The sequence below is a fragment of the Strix aluco genome, chromosome 1 (assembly GCF_031877795.1).
Source record: "Strix aluco isolate bStrAlu1 chromosome 1, bStrAlu1.hap1, whole genome shotgun sequence".
In the NCBI taxonomy this organism is placed as follows: Eukaryota; Metazoa; Chordata; class Aves; order Strigiformes; family Strigidae; genus Strix; species Strix aluco.
In genome coordinates this window covers 46342335-46369226 of record NC_133931.1, presented here as the reverse complement: position 1 = coordinate 46369226, position 26892 = coordinate 46342335, and the positions used below count along the sequence as shown (strand labels likewise).

Genomic DNA, 26892 nt, shown 5'->3' with positions numbered 1-26892 from the left:
GGCAGGCTCAGCCTCTGGGCTTCCCTTGCACAGAAAGTTTCATTCAGGCTGTGTCTACACCAGAATGTTTCATTAAAATTTCCCACTCTAGCCACTAGTGTTGCTATATTTTCACTGATGGCTATGGTGGGTGGATTACTGCAGGCAGGACTTTGCCTAAAACAGCTTTCTGTTGTACCTGGTTTATCCACACTGCTTTTTACCTTTGTTACACATTTTCAATGGTAGCAGCAAATATAGTGAAAAAACGGCTTTTTCTGAGCTCAGTAAAGCTGAAGGGAACCACAGTGCTGGTGAACTTGGTCTACAACCTGCCTAAGGACCTCTGGAGCTCTGCATGGCAGGTCTCTGTGCCAGGTGTCCAGCCGTTTGCATTGCCTGGCACTGTTCACTGAGACCTCCAGGCTGCTGCCCACCTTCTTGCTGAAGCAGAGTTTGACCCGCTCAGAGGGAGTCTTCTGCTTTGCTGTCGTGCTCTGTGGCACTGAGCGAGGTCTCGCTACCTTTTGTGATGCCGTTTGTGTTACCAGAGAACCCAGAACTATTGCTGCTCTCCGTGTACTAATGTGCTGATAGCACTGGATTTGTCTGTATAAGAAGCGACCTCACCAGGCCAGACCAGAATTTGGTCTTGTTCCATGTCCTGGCCAAGAAACAATAGCAAACGCCCAGAGATGAGTACCAGAACAAGAGAGGAGTACAAGAACAAGTCCGATGGGAATTTTTTGGTTGTTTTGTAGTTGTGGGGTTTTTTTAAATACTAGGTTTAATAATAAAATACTTCAATAAAATCAAGCATATGCATATATTGAGCTGTCTTTCTGAATACTAGAGTTTGCTCAGGGATAGGTATTTGTTCTTGCTACTGTGCATGTGAAGACACTTGCGAGCACGTATGCAAGCATGGACTCGCAAAGAGTCTTTGCCAATAACAAATGCCAAAGCTCTATGGGGGAATAGGCTATTGTTCTTAATAATCTCTACAAAACATTGAACAATATGTTTTAAAATGGAATTTATTTTTAAAGTTTCTCCGATAATCCTCCAAACTTGAAGCAACCAACCAAATACCCTGACTCTCCATACATTGGTCAGAAATTCTGAGCCCAAGTTCTTCACTCTAACACATGGCCCTCAGCTGCTTGGGTGGATATTGCAGAGCTCTTCTGGCCTGAGAAGCAGCTTCTCCTGATACCTCAGGAGTGGTGATGCTGTGTAACGGTGGTAGAGTGGCCACACTCCTTACCTTTCCACCACAGGCAGAGGAGTTGTTGGTGTAACCTGTTGCCTCAAATCTCCATTGTGTCATGGTGCTGCGATGGAAATAAAGAATTGGACACCTTCTGTACAGCAGAGTACCATGCAGGTTTCCTCCCTCTTCAATGGCACACTGTGGTCCTCACAATCCTATGGAGAGGGGAATATATCATCATCATATAGAGTGCTCTACAACTAGGGCTGGAGGAAGGATTTGACCTCTCTTAGTAGGAAATAGTAGCTAAATGCAAAGTGCATGTATAAAATGATGGACTCTGGATTGTTAGTATCTAGGAATGTGTTTTTAGTGTTCTGATACCTTCATTAATGCGTCAGCTTAGTTTTTATCTAATGATCAGAAAAATATATAGAATGGTAAGACTTATTAGAAATGGAGTCCGAAACATCATGATGTCACTGTAGAAATTCATGGTGCATTTTTAGGTTGGAGTTTCAGTCTCCCATATCAAAAATATGTAGCAGAAGTGAAAAAATACCAGAGAAGAGTGACAAGGAGAGATATGGAGCAGCTTCCCTGTGAGAAATGGCTAAGATGACTAGGGTACTTCATCTTGAAAAAGCAGTGGCTGGGAGAGGATGTGATAAAGGTCTGTATTAGGAAGTGTATTGAGAAGGATGATTGTTCACTACCTCTTAAAAGCAAGAAGTGGGGGGCAGCAATGTAACCACTAGGTGACAGATCAAAAGAAATAAAAGGAAGTGGTTTCTCACATGCGAGTAATTAGACTGTAGAGCACTGTGGATGCTGCAGGATGTTGTGGATGCTGTAAATGTACAAATGGTCAAAAAGCAGGCACGTAAGTTCCTGGAAGAAAAGTCTACCAGGGACTGTTAACTACAAAGATACTACTTCTGCCTTAGGGAGTCCCTAAGCTGAAAGTTTTTAGAAGTTATTAGAGAGCGTTCTGGAGAACTTTCACTAGATGCTTGCTTTTATTTTCATAGTTTTCCTCCTCAAACATCTGCTGTTTGCTGCTGTAAACTAGAGTATGGGGTAGATGGGCCTCTGATCTCACACCAGTACGGCCATCTCTGACACTCACCGCAAGTTCTAATATGATGTCACTTTGCAGCTTGCTTGCTTCCCTTTTTTCACCTTTCAGAATCCCTCTGACATATCATCCTGGACTTTCTGGTGACTCCAGCCATCCTTCAAACCCTACGTGCAGTTTAGCACTGGGACCAGAGAGAAGTTGTCTGAGTAATGAGCTCGTGGCTAGTCAGACACAAGTTGATATATGGGGTGAACACACAGATTGAAATTCTTTCATAACATCTTGATTATGAAAAGATAACCATGATATTTATATCTCCCTAGTTACTTGTAACACCCTCATACTGGGGGGGGGGGGGGGGAATGTTTTTGTTTTGGTTTGGTTTTGAAGCAACTTTCTTGTTTAACGCTTTATTGTGTGCAGTTCTTTTAACAACAGAACTTTACATCTCTTAAAAATTGTTTTGTGCCTGATTTATATGTTAGGTAATAATAAAATCTCAGCATCACACTTGGAGTACATTTTTAGCAAATTCTCTCAAAAGTATTGCCCCAAAGAGCTCAAGAGATTGTTTACGTGCCAGTTTGTATGTAAGCACAGTCTGAATGGAATTTTATGTTTGGTGGTGCCAAAGGTTAAGCCTTGTCATGATAAATTGTGATCCAGAATGCTAGAAATTTCAGGTGCTTTCTTCATAGCCAAAGCAAGTGGCTGGAGAGCTCTGAGAAACTTACCTACTTTCCAGTCTTGGTAAAGCCTGGTATTACAGTAATTTCCTGGAGGTGGATGAGATTTGCTTTGATATCCATCTGTGCTTTCCTACATCAGAACATATGTACATCCTCTCCAGTTTGCACGCGGTGCACCTCCCTGCAGAGGTGAGAGCACTGGGTGTGTGATATAATAGTGCATGATGTTAACCACAAGCTTTTTATAGCAGAGATCTTCTTAAATGTGAAAATTTCCATACATCTTTTTTTCATGCTACAGGGTGTCACATTTCAAAAGGCAGCACTATGGCAAGCCAGTGGTTAGTTATATGATTACTTTGAAATTAGTAAAATGATATAGTGATAAAAATGTTGGCTTTGTGTACCATAATTTCTTGCTGGAGTGATTTCTTAGGCTTACAAGTAATTTTGTTGAAAAGTACAATATTATTTTGCAGAAAGAATTTATGCTGCAATAGAGAAGATTTTTTTTTCATTCTTTGTGTTGGTTTACTAATTCTCTTAGAGTTTACTTTGTACTTAAGGTTGAGTGTCAAATGGTAACAGATTGGGTTGTAACGATATATACGTTTAATAGCTATGTATTCTTTGTGTGTTGTATTCATGGAATGAGACCACACAGAAAATATTTTCCCAGTAGGGGAACAAACAAATATCTAGTTATTCACAAATAAAGCGCATCATACTCTAAAAGTAGACATTTTAGACATAGCTTGAGCAGCTTTTTATTGTTACATCTTCTGCAGAGCTATTCTGAGGTGCTGAAGCTACATTTCTTTGGAAACCTGACACAGTTGAGAACTGTATATTTGACATATGACTCTGGACATTGGTCTAGATGATTAATACTATTTCTTCATGGAGAAAACAGTACAATCAGCCTTGAGAATGTGTCCCACAGTAATCTGTTGCTTTGAATAAGATAATTTCAAAGAAGGAGATACCTGCTGATTTTTGTTTTCTGTTTTTGAGGTTGGGGCAGGGGAAGAAGTTCTGCATTATTAAAGTGTGAGCTCGCAAACACAGTATTCATACAGATCCTTCAAGCGATGGTAAATGACGCTGATGGAGGCTCACACGCAAGTGGTGAGATTACCCACTCAAGGATGAAAATTCTGTGTTTGGGCAATCTCTAGGCATGGCAGATGGTAGATCTGTTCCCAGTGGCTTTTTGATTTGAGCTACATATTGGGAAGATAGTTATCATCCTTGGATGGTAGGTGGGCGGAGATCTGTCTGGACTTGGGAAATATGGGGTTTTTTTAAATTATTATTTCAGCACTCAGGCATTTCTTGGACATATTACGATTTTTCACAGGTAAAACATTGCAAATGGCACTCAACCCCAAGCGAGAGGCAGTATGAGCAACTTCGTCTATATTAGGCAAAATAAGCGATTCTTAGGAAGTTGGGATAGGCCCTGTGTGGTGTTCCAATGGGGGTTGATTCCTCATGCTTCTGGGCAGCAGTGTAAGGCTCTGGCATGCTCTTATCCCCCCGCATGTACTACTAGTGTTCTACTTGATGGGCATTAAACCTTCTTTATGCAGAAATCATTGTCCTGAGACTTGAAATTAGCCAGTTTCATAATTACAGTGCATGTTGTAGGTCGCTGAAATGTTAGAGTGTTCAGTTAATGCAGTGTACTCTTCAAAAAAATGCTCTAGGCATTTTACACTTTGTAAGAGAAAAGAAAAAAAAAAACCAATAAAATACCCAGGGAGAGCAAACAAAAAAATATGTTCTCTAATTTGAAGTGATCCAGAGTCATCTCGAGTTCATGAACTAGCACCACTGTTTGATGTCAGCAGAACTGAGCGGAAGCATGTGGTTTGTGAGCTAGCTGCTGCCATAGAGTCACAACTTCTCACTGGCTGAGCCTGTGGATGGGCTGTGCGGGGCAGACCACAGTGCAAACCTGCTGACTGTTTGGCAGCAGGATTAAGACCCTGCCTCAAGTTGAAACTTCAGCTACTTTACACCATGTGTTTTGTATCTCAAATGGTGATAGACCATGATTAACGGAGAAGTAGGCAAGGACATCCTCTGCTTCTACTCTGCCAGATAGCCATTTCATCATAGGAGGGAGGAAGAGAAAAACCAAGCTACATCCTTGGAGAGAGAAGCAAGCTGCCGTTGGAAAAGAAAAAAAAAATAACATTATTGCCTCATGTTCCTTTAGCATGTGACCAGTTACGGCAATTGCTGATTGTCTACATACCAGAAAAAAAAAAATGCCCTGTAGTGTAAAAAGTTCACAGTCTCTACCTCAGGTCATTGCAAACGACCTTTCCTCTAAAAGCAGTTAGTAAGGAAGTCAACTTCTAATCCAACATTTAAATATACTTTTCTGAGCAAGAAGAAAATCAGAGAGTACAAGAGAGGGTTTTGGGTTTTTTAAGTCTGTAGTGAACTTTGTTTTCTTTCTGTTGTCTCTGTGTGATTTGCTCAATGAGATGATGTGTCTCATTCTTTGAAAATAAGCTTTTAAATATAATGAAGCAGATAGAAAAGAAGACATTTAAGAGAGGTCACAGAAGACTTGAAATGCCCATTTAACCCTATCTGTTAAGAGGATGCTACAGAGTGTACTCTGTATCCTCTTAGGATAGGGCTACTTCTGGCTGTAGAGAATCTGCAGCTGGAACAGGTTGAGGTGATCAGTTATGGTGTCTCAGGCACAGGAGCAACACATACAGCTCAGGACCACGGGGATTGCTTGGGGAAGGGATTTTGGTTTTCCCCAACTGTTGCAGCTTGATAGGCTTTCTTTGCCCTAGCCTGTATCTTTCAAGCAGACAGAAAGAATTAAGGCATGTGTGTGTGTGTTCTGTGTGTGTGGTTGCCTTTGTTGTAAAGCGAACAGTATGAGCAATATACAATGGCAATGTAGAGTTTTCTGCCATGATGATGATCAAAATTACCATCCTGCAGAGCTTGTCTGAGCTGAGCAATACTAGGAAGAATTTCTGGAAAAGGACAGAGTTTTCATTCAATTAATTAATATTATATTAATAATTCTATTCTTCGTAGAAGAATATATATATAAACTATATATATAAACTTGGGAATAATACATATAACATATCTTTAAATATTATATATATAGAATATACATTATTATATATATTATTTATATGTATTTGTATATAAAAATAGAAAATATTTCCATTTAGAAATCCACCTGTACACAAAATAGTGAGCTTATTGCAAACTTTTTTCTTATTTCTTTCATTTCAGTTGGTTTTTATTTCTATTTGTTGCTGGTCCTTTTCATTTCCTGTTGGGAGGAATCCATCCATTGAGAAATAGGAAAGATTTAAGTAGGCTGCTGTGATTATTACTCTGACCTAGCTGAAGAGTTATTGCTAAGTCTGTGGACACCTATGCAGGTCTAAAACAAATGATTCATTTGAACATTTCCAGGTCTAAACCAAATGATTAAAATGAAACAAAAAAATGAGTGTTTTTAGTGAACTAATTGCAAGTAAGAAGTGCCGGCCTTCTCCTGAAAGTGTATATATGTCCCTTTTTAGCTTTGTGGAAATGCCATGTAGCCATTAATTTATGCATTATTCATGTATGATAAAAACTGAGCCCGAGACAGCTCTTGGTGGCTATAAAAGTACTTGAGGCATGGAATGCATAGACATAGCAAAACCATGGTACATATAATTTGGGTATCAGTAAAACCTACCTGCCTTAAAAAAAAAAAAAGCTGATCACATATCTGCACAGGAAAATTAAAACAAAACCATAAACCTCAGTTCTGCGAATGATTTGCTACTAACGTCAGTATTTTTTTAGAGAATGAGATGATTTAGATCAAGCAAACATTCTTCTGACATTAGTGACGTAACAGTCCCATGTTCAGAGAGATTTCCTGTTTACTTTGGGTCTGAACACAGACGTCTCAAGAAAGTAGGTGCTAAAATTTTCATTCCATATCTGCATATAAAGACAGCCCAAACTGTTCTGAGATCTGTAGCAAACTTTATATACTTTTTTTTTATTTAGAAAAAAGGGGCAGTTTAAAAATCTCCTAAGATCAGAGATGTCTTGTTTTGCTGACCAAGCTAATTCCTCAGTTTTAATCCTGTAACACAGAAAATTATCAGGCAATGTCAATTTGGCAGCCTTGTGAGCAACTGTCATGCTCTTCTTAACGGGGACCTTTGTTAGCAAATTCACATGGAGTCAAGGGACTCAGTGTCCTTTAGGGATGAACTATTGCTTGCGTAGATCTGAAGAGCTCACAGATGGCAGTAAGGCATCGCGGTGAAGTGTGGTACTTAGTTTTATGCTGTACTTTTTCAAGAATTTTCAGTTTCAAATCATAACTTCTGTGAGTGTTCACAGATAGAAGCCATACATCTTTTTTATAATTTATGTGTATGATTCATAGTTTTAAGTTGCAAGCTTAGTTTTAACTCTGTACTTTTTTTCTAAAAGGCAGAATTCATCTTCCTGTTGCATTATTTTCTAATTATAAAAAACCAGAGATTATATTTAATAACTTCCTGCAACTCTTCCTATGCCTTTGAAAATACAAATGCATTAATTTCCATTTAGCTATCTGCTCTCTAGAGAATGAAGGAGTCTGTTATAAAACAGCCCATGGTCAAGATCTTGTATGGACTGAGATCAGAAATAAGTATTTTTGAGTAGTTTGTTTTGTTTTGCTTTTTACCTTTGTATGGCTGCATTTTGACAAACAATGTCATAGATGTGAAAACTTCCTTCATCTCCATGGCTGTTGAGCATTCTAGAGACTGAAGTCCTGAGGTTACTTCTGATCTCAGGTCAGCTCAGCTTTGCTGCCAAGGCAGGAGGCCTTGTTTTACTCCCAAGCGATAAAAATCTAATGGTAGAAAAACACAGCCTGCAATAAAGTCACTAAGTGAATTTTGTTTCTGTTTTGATGGTGTCTAGAAAATGAGATTACTGATTGTTTTTGTTAGCTGACTTCATTAAATTTGTATCCTGTGAGTATAAAAAGTGTATTTCTAAATGTATGATTGTGATTCTAGCATGTGAAAAAATCCCCATATCGAGATGTGCTTTGGCATCAAATTATTGTGTGTTTAGAGATTCTGCAGCCATTACCTTAATCTGCTAGGCGAGAAATTACTGCATGTGAAGCTGTTTGGGAATTTACATTGGCACTAGAAACTAAAAATGGGTCTTGGAGATCACGTTTATGACAGCAGCAAACACACAGGCAAAATAATATATGGCATATCATAGGAAAAGCATAACATTTTGCTTTTAGAAAAAGAGAGGAGAAAGAGCAGGAGGAACAGCTTGCTGCTGGCTGCAGTGAGAATGAATTTGGGTCAGTGGGAAGCACTCACCAGAGGGGGATGTCATGGTCTGCAAGGGCCAGGCTGGGTCCAGCAGAGCCAGTGCTCTGAATTAACATAGAGCAGGATTAATAATCTTTCATTCATGGCTTTTACCTCAGTAACGGTATGCAGGTGTTCCTGATGCTCTTGGTTCGGCACTGGCAGCGTGGAGGTACCAAATAGTGCTTGTGTGAATCCAGATGGGGTTCACAGGGCTCAGCCAGCTTCCAGGTGTAAGTTGTCCCTGGATGCAGTGGAGCTCCATTCCCCCAGGGCTATGCCTGAGCTAATAGGGCTGATCCAAGCTGAATATATCAATGGGGTGGGTTATCTGCAATTTGGATAACACATCTTTGAGTATTTTAGTTGTAACTATAGAAAAAAGGGGAGAGAAATACAACACACGTTTTAAAACAGTGCTTATCAGTAGTTTAACTTGTAATGGATTATTTTTTTTCCAGGCAAAAACTGCTTCTGGGAAATGCAGATGTTCCTGTTATCATGAATACCTATTTTAGTCAGAAGGTGCTATTCAGTGAACATTCAGAAACGAGAGAGAAGACATATGGTCTTACAAAGATGCTTATTAGGAAGAATATTATATCTTTGGCACAGACGTTCAGACTAAATGACCTTGATGATGAGTTACACCAGGAATCTTCAGATAATCAGGTAAGGTCCATTTGGTTCACAGTTTAGCACTTGGTAAGAAGTTGGTGAGCAGATGTTTGGAAATCATAACAAAACCAAAAATTCTAAATTACTGACCTGTTCAGTTTCCTCTTTCATTTAGCCAAGACTGAATAATATTCAGTGTTTATTTTAATAATATTTTCTTAACGGAGGCTTTTGGCCCATCTAGATGTTGAACTGCTGTGAGGTTATTTTGCTGAAGTCTCACTACTGTGCTAAATAGTAATTGTAGCTTGGTTTTTCATTGATTTTTCTCTCGTTCTTTATAGCTGAATAGCTAAGCTTTATTTGAAATAAAATCTGTTTTCTGCAAACTCACTCAAGATATTATTTTAAATAAACATTCCCTTTTCGCACCCCTATTTCTTAACTCATTTCCTAATTTCTCATTTCTCTTTCTTTAAAGCATCAGTTGGTAACACCACCTCCTTTTCCCACCCCTTCAGTTTGTTTTCTTTCCTATTTTGACTTTGTATTAAAATGACTACTGACTGTGCATGTCTATAGCTGTGGTTGTACAAGCTGAGGTATTTTAAGGGATCTGGTTTTCTGATAGTGTGTCCCAGCACTTTCTGGAAGTAAGGCTCTTATAAAGGCTTTCTATTGGCTACCCAAAATAATTCTTAATTCTTAATATTTGAGAATTTTGGCCCTACAATTTTGGTGAACAAGACTGAGTGTCACCATTTTGTATATGCTTTTTATATAATACCCATTATAGGCCTGGGAATGAAAAAGTTACATAAATCAAATCTTAATAGTTTGTGCTTCAACTCTACCTTATAAAAAGGTTCTACTGTTGTACTCGAAAACCAGAGCAATTTACTTGTTCCCCTCCTGGTTCCTAACAAACAAAACCACTTCATTTAAAACTCAATAGACGAGTTTTATTGCAACCACTTTGTAGACAAGGGGTAGTGCTGTACCACAGTTTTCTTTTAAATACTGCAAATTCTCCTTCTCTACTGGTGGATAATACTTATGGCACAGTCTGTAATATTCTGAAAACCTTTCTTGGCACCCAGCTTTTTATAGAATCGGGTTTCATTGTGAAACTAGAAATTTGGCTCGTGCTGGGAAGGAGCCTATATATATAGACCGTGTTAATATAGGAGAGTACTGTGTGCTCAGCTCTCTTGAGTGTTCATTAAAAATCCATAATAAATACTGGCCATAGTCTGTAAGTTAGTTTAGGTGCAGTAAGTATTTTGAAACTAATTTTGCACTTCTTGCAGGGATTTTTCATGCTGAAGTTTTATTCTTTAACACTACATTGTTTCAAGGTCCCATGAAATGCTTCTATTAATGGGTTTTCTTTCACCAGGTTGCTTGTGCTCTGCAAATCCATAACTGTGATTCGAAACAGCATCCCTTAGCACGGAGTGCTGTTAATGATTCTCTGCTTGAAATGGTGGAAAGCCAGGGAGCAGTGGGATGGAGAGAAGCGCAGGTACGAGTGGTTATCCAAAGGGTGTACTGTTTGCCTGCAAGAGGTTACAGAAGCCACGTTGAAGGAAACAAGCCTCTTTGTGCAACACCCATCATAAATTCAGATCCACCAAATGTTAGGTGAGTAATAAGAGGCATGGGAATTTTCTTGTTGAGGCCGTGATATATGAGAAACTGAAGAGGAGGGAGTTTGGAAATGTCATTCTTGGTCATCAGCTTGCAGGGAATAAGCACACTCAGGAAGGCACAGGACTCTTGATGGAAGTGGTGTAGTTTTTTAATAGTTATAGTGTGACACAGAAGTAGTCCTGCCCAGAGGAGGGAAGGATCTGTCAGCTCATGTAATCAACAGAATGACCGGAAGATTGAAAATCAATGGGAAGTTAATTTAAAACCAGTGATGATCATGGACATCTTGCAGTGTTTCTTGAGCTTCACAGAATAACTGTTACTTCCCATTTACCTATTTCAGTCTCCAATATGCTCTGCTAGTCAGTTATGCTCACAGAGTGGTCTTTTGAAACAAAAGAGAAATACGTAGACAGAGAAACAAAAGGCTTTTCTAAAATGGGGATTTTGCACAGGTGCCATTAGAGAAACATAGCTGCACACATGCAAACTTCCATTGTGAAGCCACTGGAAAAAGCTCCTGTTGACTTCTGGAAAGCTGGAGGTCACAGCAGTTCAGCTGCTCTGCAGTAAGAAGTGATCTGGTGTCAAAACATTAACACCAATGAGGAAATCTTATATGCAAAACCCACGGAGCTTACAGCTTTAGACTAGTGGTTTTAGCCTCTTCTGTTTTAGTCTTTGCATCCTAACACTGGTCTGTTTTTGGTGTAGGGAATCAAGAATGGGACCTTGTTTTCTTAAGTACAAAAGATAGGCCAGACAAAGTTTTCCCTTCTGACTGGTACTGATGAATCCTTTCCTTCACATTTTATGATCCTCAGGGTTTGAGACCAAAGACTGATTTCAAAGTCTTTCTCAGCAATTCTGGGTCTGAGATCACTGTGTCTGTTATTGAATTTCCTTCCTTTGGTTTTGCACTAATTTTTGGTTCATGCTGGCTTAAGATTTTAAAAGGTAAGATACATTCAATTTTGTTTTCACTCAGGAAGCTTACTGAAGTGAGTTGCAGTGGCAGAGCTTATATAACGCTTCTAAGTTCAGCCTTTCAGGACATTAGGAGATCTATCTTCTTGCAGAGTTCAGGACCTGAATGGAGATGGGAAATTAGTTTAAAAGGTCCCATTGAGAACTATCCACATGCAATTTGCAATAGGCTTTGAAATGATTCTTCAAGGTTTGAAGAATTTGAGTTCCTCTAAGCCACCCTGCTGGTGGGTAGTAGCATGCTCACAGGTCCTTCTTCCTGAGCTTTCGAAATACTGCAGTTCTCCTGATTCTTGCTACCTTGTAAGCCACTGGATAATTTACAGCACTTACTGATCAATAAAATCCGTCCAGGAGGAATTTAGGAAGATTGTTCTTTCCTAAAATGCAAGCTCAGTCATCACCCACAGGAAAGTAATTATCAACAGCCTTTTCCCCAATATTTTTTAAAAGCTCCTTTACACAGAATAGTTATATTGACCTTAACTTACATTACTTTTTTAAAAAGTAATCAGCACATGTTATTGTGTGAACTCATTGCTTTATAATTAATTAACTCTTGCTATAATATATATTTTTTAAAAAGTGAGAGGAAAAGTACTTTAGCAGCCCCACATCAGTATGTGATTTTGAGGATATTATTCAAGCTGATTTTTACATGAGTTCTAGCAGAGTTCAAATCATACCATCTCTGTATTTCCTTTCTAACTTTTAACCAAAAGTATACTTAACTTGCAATCACACAATTAGAAGTAGTTAACCTGCCTGAGCCCACACCCATCACAGGAATGGGGTGAAAGAAAACAGAAATCTCAGATTGCACTTCTTATATCATGTTTGAAATAGAAATAAAACAAAAATTGAGAGTCTGTTGCTTCTGAGTACATGCTGTAGCTGGGTATTCTCACAGGCAGTTGTTAAACTGGCCTCTTGGAAGTTCCTCAAATTTTATAGATGTCCCAGCTCAGAAAAGAGCTTGGTGGTTGTCATTTGCAGTTATCAGACTGTCTTTTGGATCCCAAAGAGAAAAATCAACCCACTTTCTCGTTTGCAAAGAAGAGAACAAACACTTCTTTTAAAGACTGAGGAATGGAAAACACCTCATACTGCTTTATCAGCTGCTATTTCCATGGCTGATAAGCATCCACATGAGAATTTTCTCCTCTATCAAAAATGTCTCTGTCTGTCACCTGATAGTGAGCAAAAGGGTCCAATGCCCTCTGGCAATCCTTTGAACCAACTTGGTGGCTCATTCTTTTGTAATTAAAAAAACCCTCTTTTTTTTTCTTTGTAAACTTATTTTTGTAAAGTAAAACTGCCTTGAAAGCAACTGTTTGTATTTTATGAGGCAAGATGAGTTAGATAATTCAATGTTTTGCAAATAAAAGTTTCTAATTAGATATCGAGGTAGATGAATAGTTAATTGATTTGTCTTTTAGACAGGCTGTTTTATTGTATATCTTTTGTAGCACTCCACAATAAGATGTTGTTGCCATAGGGAAGCATAAAAAACACAGTAAGCTGGAAAGAGGCATGAAATTAAATGTGGGTCAGCGGAAGTGATGCATTTTGTTCAGGGCATCCAGTTTCTAGAAAGAGACTGGCCAATTGTGGGAGGAACCTCTATTTTCATTGTAAAGAAATGGATTCATTTAATTGGTTAAAACTAACACTGGTAAAGAATAGAAATTATGGTAATGCCTATATGCATCTAGCTTTTATTGTTCATAAATCCACATATGTAGAATACGGCCTTTTACTGATAGACAAATGGATATGTCTGAGGGGTTTAAGTCTGTTTATCTGAAGTATGTAAAGCAATTTCCGAGGACACTGAGAAGTCATTACAGAGACTGAGAAGTTCTCTAGCTTCTGTTGTACATAAATTGGTCCCATGTTCCCTGCCTTATTGTTGAATCATTTGCCTTTCCCCCATAATTAGCTGCTCTTGAAAATGGACTTTTCATGCTGAAGGAGTTTCAGGGGCGGGGGGGGGGGGGGGGGGGGGGGGAAGAAAAAAATACGACTCGCTGTGACTGTCTGGCCATTTCCAGCATTCCTGGCATACTTTTTGCTGCCTTTTCCCTTCTGATGAGAGAGATACTTTTACTAATGACACAACACATGTTTTTCTAAACCCGATTATTTTGACTCTTTTTCAAAAAGGCCTGGCTTACGCGTACGAGGATCCCAAAGAGACTCCTGTCAACCTGAGGAGCTCACTGGCGCTGAGGTGTCTGACTCACTGCGTCGGCCTTGTACTTTGTGTTCCTGGGATAAAGCAGTGTATAATTTGGATTTTGCTCTTGCCAGTATCTGTTTGTTTTGAACAGGCCACGTGAGTTCAGTAAAAAATAGAGCTGGTCAGTTTTATGCCTTAAAGGACAGGGCTGGTTGTGTGGTAGTTGGTGAAACTAAAATAGACACATTTTAAGGACTATTAGGCAGTTAAACTGGTCAGAGCGCTCAAAAGATTTGGGTGAGGAGGCTGGACAGAAAAGGGTGTTGTTTATTAAGAAGGAAAAATTAACCACTACTAACATAAAACAATCCTAGCTATAGCTGTGAATCCACATTTTAAAATCTTTGTGGGTGACTAGAGAAATTTTCCATTTGCTTCTCTTGGCATATGTTTTGACCTACTTCCTACCTGAATGTTAGCGCTTTCTATTCCAAGAACAGAGGAAAGACAGTACATTTACTTTGAAAAATAATGTGATCTGCCTCTATGCTCTAGTCATCAACAGTTCTTTTGGTTTTGCTCTTTATTTTGTTTTCAATTTGCCAGATCTTAGAGAAGTGGAAAGGCCTGCTACCATGCAAGCAGGACCCTTGGGGGAGCAAAATATTTAGAAGAACCGAGGTTTTGTTTGAGTGGCTGGAAGAAATAGAAGTGTGGGGAAAGTCACATTTCTCTTTCTGAGCAGGCCCCCAGAAACATGATAGTCAGTTGCTGGGATTCATTATGATCTAGCAAGTTGTTGCAAGTTTCTGAGTAGTCTGTTTCTACGTAATTCTGTGTAAAACAGTTTTATTGGCAAGTGGTAATCCTGTAAAACTAATTCATTTCAAAGTTGGATTTCCTTCTTTCCTCTTTTTCTTCATCTAATGATCTTTGCTGTTTATCTTAACACAAATCTAGTCAACAGGTTAACCTGTCTGGCAGCATGCACAACTAAAACTTGAGTGTCCAGTGCTGCAACTAGCATTCCAAGTAGGTAGACTAATATATTGAAAAGTCACCCTTCTGGTCCAAAAAACCTATCTTAAATTTTATAAAGCATATTGAAATAAACAACATGAAAAAACCCCTGGAGGTCGTCTTACTTGAAAAGAGCCCAGATTGGGAAGGACTGCCATGAAAGATCCATGTTCACAGATGCTAACATCTGTCAGAGTGTTTTTTGTGGCTGACTTAAATCTGTTTACAGCATTCCATTTGTTTTTTGTGTTTTTTCAACAAAACATTTTAAATGGAATGGTCATAAATGCAAGTTTTAAAAAATTACATTATGTTTCTGGGATGTGATTTTTCAAGTGGGAAATAAACAGGAAATAGGTAACTGAAGTGCAGTAGAGAGTACTCCATAAGCTAGAAGTTTTCTCTGATTTTCCCTTTACAGATCCTTCTCAGAAATGAAGATACCTGCCTTTAATATTCTTGCAAAGTAGTCTAATTGCTACTTGACAGACTTATAATAGTTCTCGTAACAGCTGTGGTTCAAGGTCTAGTAACTTCTTTCTGCTTTGAAGTCTCTCTTCTTTTTTTTCCTTTTTTTTTTTTTTTTAATTCACAGTTAAGATTCCCTGACACTTGGATTATTCCCTTTTGCCTCCACCCTGCTCTATTTGTAATTCTCAAACTGGAGTCACCAAAACAGAGTAAGGACAAAAGACTCTGGAAAAACAACTTTGGTATCACATTGTCCAGCTGAGACATTAAATTGTATTATATATTTAACACTGTAGCTTCCCCATGCTGTTGCCCAGATAGCCCTGAAAGTCTGTTTTCCCTGTTGCTAATGCTGCAGACGGATAGATGGAACTTGGGCTTCTTCCAGTGCCACTGTAGTACAACAATTTGTTAATTTGACATTACCGTTTATTTTTCAGTGCTAAATATTTACATTCTGTCCAAGGGCAAGGTGAAAGTGCTGTTATCTGATATGCTCTGTACAAAGAAAAAAAAGGACCCCCTCAACATACACCGATCATTTTTCAGCCCTGCACCAGGAATAGGTGATTAAACGATTTGCCATTGTTATAAAATACATCAGGGCAGTGGTAGAAGCTGCTGATATATAAAAGAGTCTCAAGAAGACAGTAGCCAGCATAGACCACAAGTGTGACAGGGATTCAGTCTCTTTGGAAAGCAAATGGGCAGGAACAGAAACCAACTGTCAGATGGCCAACACTGTGTGCAGGCTCCTGTATGAATCCAGCAAAAAAGAGATGCTGACGGCTGGCTTGTATTTCCTGCATGCTCAAGTGCTTAGACTGATCAGTAAAGTACCCGTATGTTCACAGAAGATAGTCACACCCCCCAACTAAGCCTTTTGTTGGTCAAGAATGAGAAACAGCTCTACTTACCGATGTATTCCCCATGATAGAGAAACTGCAGAGATATGTAAATAACATGGAGAGACAGATAAATGGTATGGAAGCATCATTATGTAGAATTGTGTATTCACCACCACTTAGCTTGTAACCATACCTTTTCACACCTCCCACATCTGATGATTGCATACAAGGCTTTAGAAAGCTGTTTTCCCACTGCTGTCTGTTTTACAGCTGTATCCACCCAACTGATTGTTTTCAAGGGAATATGTAAATGGGGGTAATGGAAAGAGCGACATGGTCCTCTGTATGTTATTCTATAGTGGAGATCAGTCTAGGGAATGGAAGGCAAACAATTTGAAAAGGTAATTTCCAGCCCTAGAGCCACAATCAAGGTATGCGCTGTTGTATGTTGTCTGGTTTAAACCAGGAATAGTAATTTTCCAGCACCAGTTATTTGTCAAGAATTATTCTAAGATGGCCTATGTAAAAGGTACAGAATCTTTCCCTTGGTTTTGACCTTTCTTCCCCTTGAATTTTTCTATCTCTGAAAGTTATGTGGTTGACAGCACTGAGAGCAGGAATCTTCCATGCGTGTTTTACATCTCTATCTCACTACATTACTTCAGTCCTGACCTGGAGGAAGTGTTAAAGTCATGCTGGAACCCTCCAAAACCTTTTAAAAACCCAGGTTGTGTCACTGGGTTTTGTTTTCCTGGTACCATGGTACAGAAGACAAGGACCATGAACAGTGATAAATGTTATAAATGCCTAGATGGACACACGCTGAGCTAACAGTTGGGAGAGAAATTTAACCACCCAAATATTGGATGTAATTTCTACGCAACTTGGGCAGGTAAACACTCTTTGTATGCATAGCCTTAAGTATCTGCATAAATCAGCGGATGTGCAAAGAAACATCAGCTTAGATTTAACACAATAGCAGATTTCAGACAAGGAAGATCCTTAGAAATTACTTTTTGTCATCAGCTTTGTAAAAGCTTCTTTTTGGATATAGCAAATCAGTACTCCTCAGAAAGGTGTTATGAACATACTCCTACTCTTTTGGGAAGAAGGAGGTCTTTTGTCCCAAAGACTATAGATTCAGGAATATACTGTCCTATGTGGTTTTAAAATCATGGGCACGCTCTAGTAATTAAGGCAAGACAGACTTTGAAAGGGACAATATTGCTGGGCCACAGGCCTGTACATCTGTATCTTAAGCTTTTATACACTTTCTTTTATAGAATACAAATATTAAGATACAGCAAACAATACGAATAGAATAAAGCTCCTCAGAGAAGACAGTCTTAATTAGTTCTTTTAATAGGCATTGTGGTTTAAAATTGGTGTATAACTTATAAATGCACTTAACGAAGTTATCTCATGCTCACATGCCAGTCCTGAATGGCTGAAGTGCCTGTTGGTTTTTAATTACTCGCAGTCAGAGGCAGTCAGCAACATCACACTGGGTAGGGGTCCACTACAGGCTGTGCTGAAATTCTCAAACTCATTTTGGTTAATGCCTCAACCCCCTCTTTGGCTAAAGGGGGCTTCACAGAGTTTGGAGAAGAACATACTCCTCAAACAAGAAGAGTGATGAGCAAAGGTCTGGGATGAACTTACTGTATATTACACTTCACAGTGTAAGGACTCGAGTGGAATGGTAGTTGAGAGATATAGTTATTTTTGTAATTCTAGTCCTACAATAAGAAAAAAGGAAATGATTCACCTGATACATACTGCCTGATATTTGTTCAAAATGTTTTTGTAACTCACTTGAATACTTGATTTGAGGCCTGTCTTTGGCTGCAGTGTGAGCTCCTCTGGACAACCTGCTTTACAAGTGCTTAAGGCTAGAACTGAATGCAAAATATATTTCAGAGACATTTCACATTTAAATAGACCAAAAATGATGTCATGAAGTTGCAGAGTGTAACTTCTGGTCATGTTTGTGTTGGGGGCTGTGTTTCATTCAATATCACATGATAACAGGATTTTATATACATATTTTAAAAATTATTTCTCTGTATCAGTGGTTTCTTAATTCTGGCACTCTTACTTTTGGTGATATGCCAGTCATTGAGAAGGATCTCACAGAAGCAGCTCCAGATCCTGCCCTTCTGTGGAGGTGCTAATCTGAGCCATCAGGCAGTTACCACCAGCCAACTGTAAATATCTTTGTGCAGCTGCTTGCTCCAGCTCAGAGGCACTTACCGATCTGTGCAACTAGAGGTGCAAGGGCTACATGTGAAAGCTGACTTCATACGGCTGCCTGAGAGAGGGGTGAGGGTATTGATTGCTCCCAGTAGCCTTCCTTGTGTCTGCAGCTGTGGAAGAAAGGAGGCTCTCCTTCCAGCAGCAAGCAGGCTCTCCCTGGCTTTGTGCTGGGTCTTCTGCCCAGGAAGTTGTCCACTCTCTTTCACATACACACAAATGTAGATAGCAGGTAGGAGTGAAATTCCAGTGCAAGATGCACTGAAGTCTACAGTGTTTCTGCTTTCCATGCATCTGTGCTGCAGTTTGACACTTGGAACTTGTGCTGGCACTGCATGATCTCATCTTCTCCTGTACAGTGTCATCATCCTTACCTAGGAAGATAACTTTAAAAAGTATAAAATCATTCCATATTTCTCAGTAGTTTCCCAACTATTCTAGACCAAGGGCAGCCACAAATTTAGGAGTGCCTGCCTGGCAGGTGGGGTACAATCCCTTACACAGCTGTGCAGTCGTAGTTCCGATTCAGCATGTGCTGCAGGAACTCCACCAGCAAGGAGATGTTCACTTCTGTTTCTGAGTGAGTGAACAGGGACCTGCAAGGAGTGCACCTTTAGTGAGGTGGGATAAGAGATTGAACCAGACTCCCAGCTTCACAGAGCTAGGCAGTGTGGTTGGGATCATGGAAGCAGAGTCCCAGGCACGGGAGTGTGTGGTAGGTCATGGGAGAAGGAAGTCATGTGTGGAGCTGAGGTCCTCACATGAGGAATATGAGAGTGGTCATAAGGTATTAAAGTACCATTTTGTGTGAGTTACCTTTCTGTCCGCCCATTAATTTCCCTTGAGCCTAGGTAGTTCCTGCCACTGACTTCCTCTCTTGAGGCAGCAACTTTCCCCACTATTGAACTCAAATATGATCTGGTCATAACAGCTGCAGATGTTCTTGTCTTTGTCCTGTAACAATGGGATTATGTATTTTCCCCTGCCTCTGAATAAATGCCAATATTTGTAAATTGTTTGACATGAGGAAAAACATGCAAGGAAATTAATTTGATTGGAAGAAGTTATGTCACATTTTCAGTATAGACCTATAAATTAACAGATCATAGTAACATGATGTAAATGGGAAGTGGAAGAGCTTGTTAGCAAAAACATCCAGTGCCTAATCTTTGCAAGAGTGTTTTTAATGTATTTATTTCTATTTAATTGTAAGTGTATATTTCCTTTGCAAGTGAGCTGAAAACTGCCAAAACTTTCTTTCTGCAGCCTGGGCTGTTTAGTCATGATTAAAAATGTCATGTGATAGGAGCTCATCTATACCTTGGTGCTTCTGTGTATCTGAGTCATCATCCCTATTTGGACTGCCAGGGTTTGGGGGAGAACTGTAGCAATAACATCCTGAGAAAACAGGCATTTGAAGTGGATGCCTCAACAGTCAGGAAAATCAGTGGCTCTCAGACTGTTTGCACTTCAAACAGTGTAAGTGGGGAGAGACTCTGCTAAGGTCGTGGATTTGCTAAAGTGGTGGATTTGTAAGAAATGAGTTGGAAATCAGGTTATATGCACGAAGGAGAGGAGAACTCAAAGCAAAAAGAGGTGCCACGTCTGATTTAGAGGTTATAACTTAAGCAAATCAACAAACTGCAATTGGATAATTTATTTTTAAATATTTGCAAAGGGTTGCACCATGTTGTATAACATCTGTATGTTAGATTCAGGAAACTCCTGCACAGACAAATAGATTCTATTCTAACATTCATTTGATCCCTGTTAAATACGTAGAATCTGGATTTGGGGGTGACCCCCCTGGTTGCAGTTGCTGTTTGGGTAGTGCAAATCAGAGGAAATTAAAAAGTCATACATTGAGCAAAATCATGAGAATGAAGAGTCATGATATTTGGAAATAACGTGTTTTTTATAAACGTACTTCTGAGTGTTTCTAAGCTTTTTGGGTGAGGAAAGTTCCTGTTCAGCCTTGTGTATAAATGGATTTCCTTTATAAAAATGAAAAAGAAAAAAGATAGGTATGATTCTTACTTATTGCTTGGACTTCAGAAGCTGAGGTTTTAACATACACATCCAGTATTTTGGAATGGAAAATAAATCTGAAAATGGGCAGTACCTTTACATGCTTTACATGCTTCTAAAGGAAGCCTCCCCTTTCTCCTTTAAGGTGGGCTAATGTTCATACAAGGCTGGCTGGCTTGTGACAGTTCTTAGAAACCAGCAAACACAGGACTAGAAGGAATGGCGGTTAGCCTAGAGGAGTGGGTAGCAAGCCAGCATGCTTGGCCTCCCAGCAAAGACCTGAAGGGTTTGTCTCTGTGTGAGGTCACCTGCTGAAATACATAGAAGCAGATGGTGACAAAGTAACTGCTTTCAGGCTAAACCCAACTATTTTAAAATAGCAGATAAACAGTCCAGTAATCGAAGAATAATGAAGAATGTGTGTGTGCGCAGAATGGTTGAATAAAAATTGCTGAGTGTCGTAGCACTTCAATATCCTGATGTTTTGGTCTGAATTTGCAACCCTGGAGTTGCATGCATCCTTTTTTCCATTGTGTAGAAGTAGATGTTTTTTCCTTTTCTGTACATGTACTGGATAAATTTGAGTTTCTTTTTTTCTGCAATTTTGTTTTATATTTGGCACAATAAAAATATAAATCCTGTAGTAAGTTTTGAGAGCGTGCAGAACTCTGAAGCATAAAGTGTCATTTCTCTGCCCTGTGTATGTCACTGCATGCATTATTTACTACGACTGAATTCATAACAGCAGTACAGCAAAGCAAAGTCATATTACAGCAAAACATGGTAATACATTGCAAGAATTGGGCTGTGTTCAGCTTCAGTGTGGACTGACATTTTTATGCCCGTAGGTCGGTCCCTTGGTTAATAGATATTTCCTTCCTTTATCCGAGCCGTCACAAAAAGCCCAGGGCTTCGGGTTGCGGGAGGATTCGCTGGGCGGCCACGTGGTTTGTCTCTCCCCCTGCGTCCCCCATGCTCAGTGTGTCTCTGCACACGCTGTTCGGTAAACAAACTTTGGAGAACCAGAGCAAGCTGGTTCAGAGCAGCCAGTTCATTCACACAGACCACTTGGAAAGTGATGCCTTTGCGCAGCCTTGACGTACGGGCTGAGGGAAGTGGAGAAGTTAGTATTTATGTTTTCATTAATGCTTTTTATAGCTGTGAGCCAGCTGTAGCTAGTTAACATTAGCCTAGGACATCTATTAGCGTGCAGACCTCTTACGCAGGATAAAGGGCTTCTGATGGAAACAGAGTTGTTACTCATGGTACTCGTGGCTGTGTGTTTACATGAAGGCTGTTTGTGCTGACATAGGATATATATTAGAACAGCATGCACCTTTTTAATGAACAAATTTTCCAGGATTCAAGGAGATTTTGTGTAAAAACTTTTGGCGTAGCAAATCACAAGATTTGCATCTTTAAATGCTTATTGCATATTTAAAAGCTATTCTTTTTAAGTAATGCTTTGCAGCTACGCAGATACAAAAAGCATTTTCTGTTTAGCTTTCAGGATGAGTTGGGAATAAGCAGTATTCCTGCAAAGTCTTGAACACACCAGTTTGGACTGCTAAATTTTTGCTACGAATGATGTAAGTGGCTGGCAGTAGCACAGGATGAATTGGACCTAAGGGTTTGGCCCAGAGGAATTGATGGCTCAGCTATCCTCCTCTGGTTTCTCCCAGTTTTTACTTTTTGGTTTTTTTCCCTCTTCTTCTGGAAGATAGTTAGTCGGAAGGGTATTTAAAAATAAATAACAAAAGCAACTGCAAAACAGAGAATGAAGAAGGCACAAGAAGTGCTGTTTTTAGAGTTCCAGTATGACAAGCACCATGGTCTCTGGTATTTGCATCAATACGACACTTTCCTTTCCTCGTCAGTCAGAGTTCCCCAAACAATTCTGACAGCTCTGCTCATCCAGGCAACGACAGAGGTGCCTAAAGAAGAAGCAGGAAATTGTGTCTATCCTCTGCTTTGCATTTCTGTAGAAGGTGTGGACTGAGCTTGTTGCTTTCTCACAGCTAATTTAGTCATTTCAATAGTCAAAGCTTTGGAATTGAAAGTTTCAGGACTGTCTTCCATCTCAAGTTTTCTTCTCCTGAAGAAGGTCTTTTGCCTCTACTTGCAGTGTAGTTTACAGAGACTAGAGAAGATTCCATTGTAAAATGGTCTCAGCGTGAATTTCCATTCCTCTTATCTTTGTCACAGTCCTATCAATTGTCAGTGATGAACTCTTCAAGTCAAGGGGAATTCAAAAAGTTCATTATAAAAAGCTTTAGTTTGCCTTGTTAAGCCTAGTGTCCTTGTGAAAATGTTGATTACATCAGCCATCATCATGTCAGAATTATACCTTTATGGTTCACAAATAGAAGCTTTATAATGCTATTCTTTTTCATCTGCACAACCGTATCTGTATGTAAAACTGCTGAGTAGCCCCAGATACCAGTGTCAACTCACATGGTCGAGCTACAGTCTTAACCAAGACAAAAAGTCAGGCTATCTCCCAAAATTGAATCACTTCTAATCTCCTGTTTAGATAAATTTCCTCCACCCATCCATTTAGGTACACCACCCTTAATGAGCCACTTGAAAAGAATGTGACAAGCTCTTGAAAGCCCTGTGAGACTGTGGAAGCATAGCTCATGAATTGTGTATTCAGTGCCTACAGCTGTACCCTCAAAATACAGGTGGGAAAACTTTTATCAGCAGTATCTAGACTTCCCTACAGAGCATATTCTATGATTTGGCTCTGTATTACCTTTACAAATGTGGGTCAAAGCTTAGTTCATTCCAATTTTGAAGTCAGCTAGTCTTTTGAGGGCCAGAACAATAATTTCTTAACCCAGGCAAAGTCAAGCTTTGATGTGCTCACATTCTTCCTTTTAATGCAAACCAGCAAAATTGTGCTGGAATGTTCACACCATTTGGTAAATCTGCTGGAGACTTTTGTTCATTGTGATCTGATAGAAAACATTTTTGTTCATATTCTCCTAAATGCTTCATAAGCAGTTTTTATTATGTACATGGAAATGACCTATGCAGTGTCATCATGTGCTGGCCCTTGGGCTTGTTTTGAATTGACTGTTCTACCATTCAGGGTCCTTTCTCATTTGTTCCTCATGCTCTTGTGACTGAAACTAAAACCTCTGTGCAAGAACTTCACTGGAGGAATGTGGAGAATTGGGAAAAGCACTTTTATCCAACAGTTGTCCCACAAAGATGACTGGGACAATCAGCATCATGCTGCTAGCTTTGGATATTGTGGCCATAGATCAGTGTATTAGATAGTGTATTACAGGACCACGTAGCCTAAAAAGCAATGTCTTTCTCCTCCTAACATTTGGCAAAGGTGTTTTTAGTGTTTGCTCGAAGTCCACGCTTCTGTGACATCTAATTTAATACAGCTAAATTTAACGTAGCCAGATCTTGACTGACCAATTCCTTCCCTGAGTCAGTTGCCTGTTCTCTTTAATTTGTGAGTCTTGCTAGTTTTTCCAACACACAAAGAACATGTGTTCAGCGGTAAGGAGGCATCTTTGATCCTGACAAGGCAGCTGGTTACAGAAATGGATTTTCCCATTCCTCAAATGCTGTGATAGTGTAGGATGGTACATAATTAATGCCCTACAACCAAGTGAAATCTTTTTGACCAAACCTGGCAGGAGTTTTTCCCTGATTTTTTTAATAGCTTTTTCTGATGGCTTGAGGATGGTCTTTTTCTTGTGTGTTCTGTCCATAGCATCCTAATGAGGCACATGATATGTGGGAGGCATGGATAGGAGGGAGATAAAGCTGCAATTTCTGTCATCAGGCAGTACTGGATAGACAACTACTAATTTTATCTTATCTATTCACCATATACCTTACTTCTTACGCTGAGTAATTGCCAGAAAACTCCCCTTCTCTTGGTCCCTTTGCAAAATAGTTTAATGCAGCTTTCTCTCTCTCTCTCTCTCTCTCTCTCTGTATTATGTTAGTGTATTTTAGATCACAGAAATAATCATGTTGCCTGCTTTAAAAAAAGCAATGTTTGTCTTGGGGTACAGATATACAAATGAAATGGATGCTGAAGAAGAGAGAACTTTAAGGAGATACTAGAATTGGAGATCTTGTTGGTATGGTTGGGAAACCCAACCATGCACACTATGATATTAATAAAGATAAGGGACAGTAGAAAAAATTGACACTGATTTCTGTAGATTATTTACATGGCCTATTGTTCTCCTCACATACATTTGTTTCATTCATCTGTTAAAATTTGCTAAAGCATGTGAGCAGTCTAAGCAAACTGGTGTGTATCTCGTGCCTAGTCTGATGAAGCATGAACCTGGTTAAGGTTTCTAGACATTTCTGTGATGATAGATTAGCATGTGTACCTTATGGCAGAAGAGTGAAAAAAAGATTTATTATTCATATAGTGTCGTTTCCCAGTAACAGTTTTTCATTTCTATTTCTATTTGGAAATGCTGAGCTGATTTAAGCTTCTAGACTAATCTGAATTGATGGTCTCTGTTAAAATGTTAGTTACAGCATCTATAAACCAATTGTCACTTCATGTTGAGCACTGAAAACTATCAAATGGAAAGTCTTTATATACCAGTGACTTTGGCGATATCTTAATTACTTTTTTTTCCCTCAGTCATCAGTGACTTTAACTATCAGTTTCCTCCCCCAGTCTAAGTCCCATTTTCTCAATCCCCCACTTTTAAAATGTAAAAACTCAGATGTTTTGTTCTCAGCAGTACCTCTTCTAATGTATTTGAGTGTGTTCCTGCAATTAGTCAAACTCACATGTTTTCTTCATCCTGTTGTGAAGAAAGTGTTGGCTGACCAGGCTTTTCTAAGTGTGGAAGGAGAAGGGAAGGTAAGATTGGAGGAGTGTTCCCATACTGGGCACTTTAGGTGAATGGTGAACGTACAGAACGGTGTGGAAGTCTTGGGAGAAGGTGTAGGCAGTAAGTGAGAGTGAGTGACGGTCTTGTTGGGCAGCTTCCCATGGGAGTTGGCAGGATAGTAATATGTGAAAGATATGGTAGGGTTAATTCTTTAATGATCAAGTGCTCAGCTACACTTCCATTCACCAGCTCTCCTGGCTTGTGTCTGCTAAACTATCCAGTAGGGGGGAAGTGGGAAAATAAAAAAGAAATCCAAGCAAGCTCTTTTTATTATGAAATTATTATAATTTTGGTTTTCAACATAAGTTGCCCTGAAAATTCAGAGCCTTCAACCCATGCCTCCCACTCCATTCCTCCACTGCCCCAGCAATGCAGAAGAATGCAGATAATCATAGTTTTCCTCTTCACTGAAGGCTTACCTATATGCAGAATTCACAGGGAGATGACTGCCAAATATATGGGGTGCACATTTCAACTCTGCTAATTTCCCACAGCAAAATTATTTTGTTACGCATATCTGAAGGGATTTTAGTCTAGCTAAGGGCTAGTGCCAGAAAGTTGTTCAGCAATAGCTTGTCCAGTATTTTTCCCACTAAATGCTTCTTGAGTCACCTTCCATCTTCTGCTCTTGGTCTAGAGACTTAAGAGTTCTCTATTCATCTTTATAGCAGCAGCACTCAAACTGGGTATGACAGACTTCTGCCAACCCCTCCACTTCTGAGAGACAAGAGAGAGGGAAGACCACCAGAGTGTGCTTGTGGGGGAGGCAGGGATGCTGATGCCATAGGGGAGTGGAATGGAGGGGACATTTGCACACCGGAGGCCAGGGTGGCCATGGAGAAACGTGATCCCATGGGAGGCTGCTACACTCACAGGGCTGGGCGTATGCACAGGCAGAGAGCAGGAGCCCAGAAAACATGTGGCTCCTGCTGTTGCTGAATCCCATCCTGCCAATTCTCCATGGAGGCCTCTAGTACGGGTTCAGTAGCTCCTGGCAGCCAAGGACTCTGCATTGCTCATTTGTCCTTTGGCTAGAGCTTGCGAAGCACAGCTCCATCAACAGCTTATCACATGCTCTGCTCTTCTCCCTGAAGCTCTCCAGTAGCACATGCCCTCTCTCCTTTCCCCTACTTTGTGCACTGCTTAATTTGTGAACTGCTATTTCAGAACACCCTACAGTTTGCTTGACTTCTTAACATAAGTGCATTCCCTTCCCAAAGAACTAAAAATCTATTATTTTTAAGACCTGACAATTAAGGGGATTACAAAATGGCTAGAAGGAGGATGAATTCGAGTTACATCACTGGGACTGTGCAATATCTCGTCAAAGACTAGTTCAGCTCGAAATGAAGTGTATTTGTAAGCATGTGTAGTGTTGTTTGTGAGCTGGAAGCAACCCATGCCTGTAGGTAGTTTGATATTTTCCATTATGAAAAATTCTTGTGACCTTTTGTTTGCAAAGCTGTTTCAAGTCCATTGTTTGCTATAGACTTTTGATGTTCAAAGGGGAATGCCCTCAAGGTAGGAAAATGCCTTGTTTTCTTTGGCATCAGCTATAGCTGGCCTTACCATGGAAACAGTTGGGGTTGAA

General features: G+C 39.7%; 1 protein-coding gene across 5 annotated transcripts in view; it reads left to right on the top strand.

Moving 5' to 3' along the window:
* Positions 1-26892, top strand: part of SPIDR (scaffold protein involved in DNA repair) — a 205366-nt gene that overhangs the window by 125320 nt on the left and 53154 nt on the right. For all 5 annotated transcript variants that reach the window (XR_012622636.1, XR_012622637.1, XM_074819713.1 and 2 more), the window contains exons 9-10: positions 8811-9021; positions 10367-10611. Coding sequence is in view for 3 of the 5 variants with exons in the window: in XM_074819713.1 (XP_074675814.1) it covers positions 8811-9021; positions 10367-10611 (456 nt within the window). In the remaining 2 variants the exon portion in view is untranslated. The remainder of the gene's footprint in view (positions 1-8810; positions 9022-10366; positions 10612-26892) is intronic.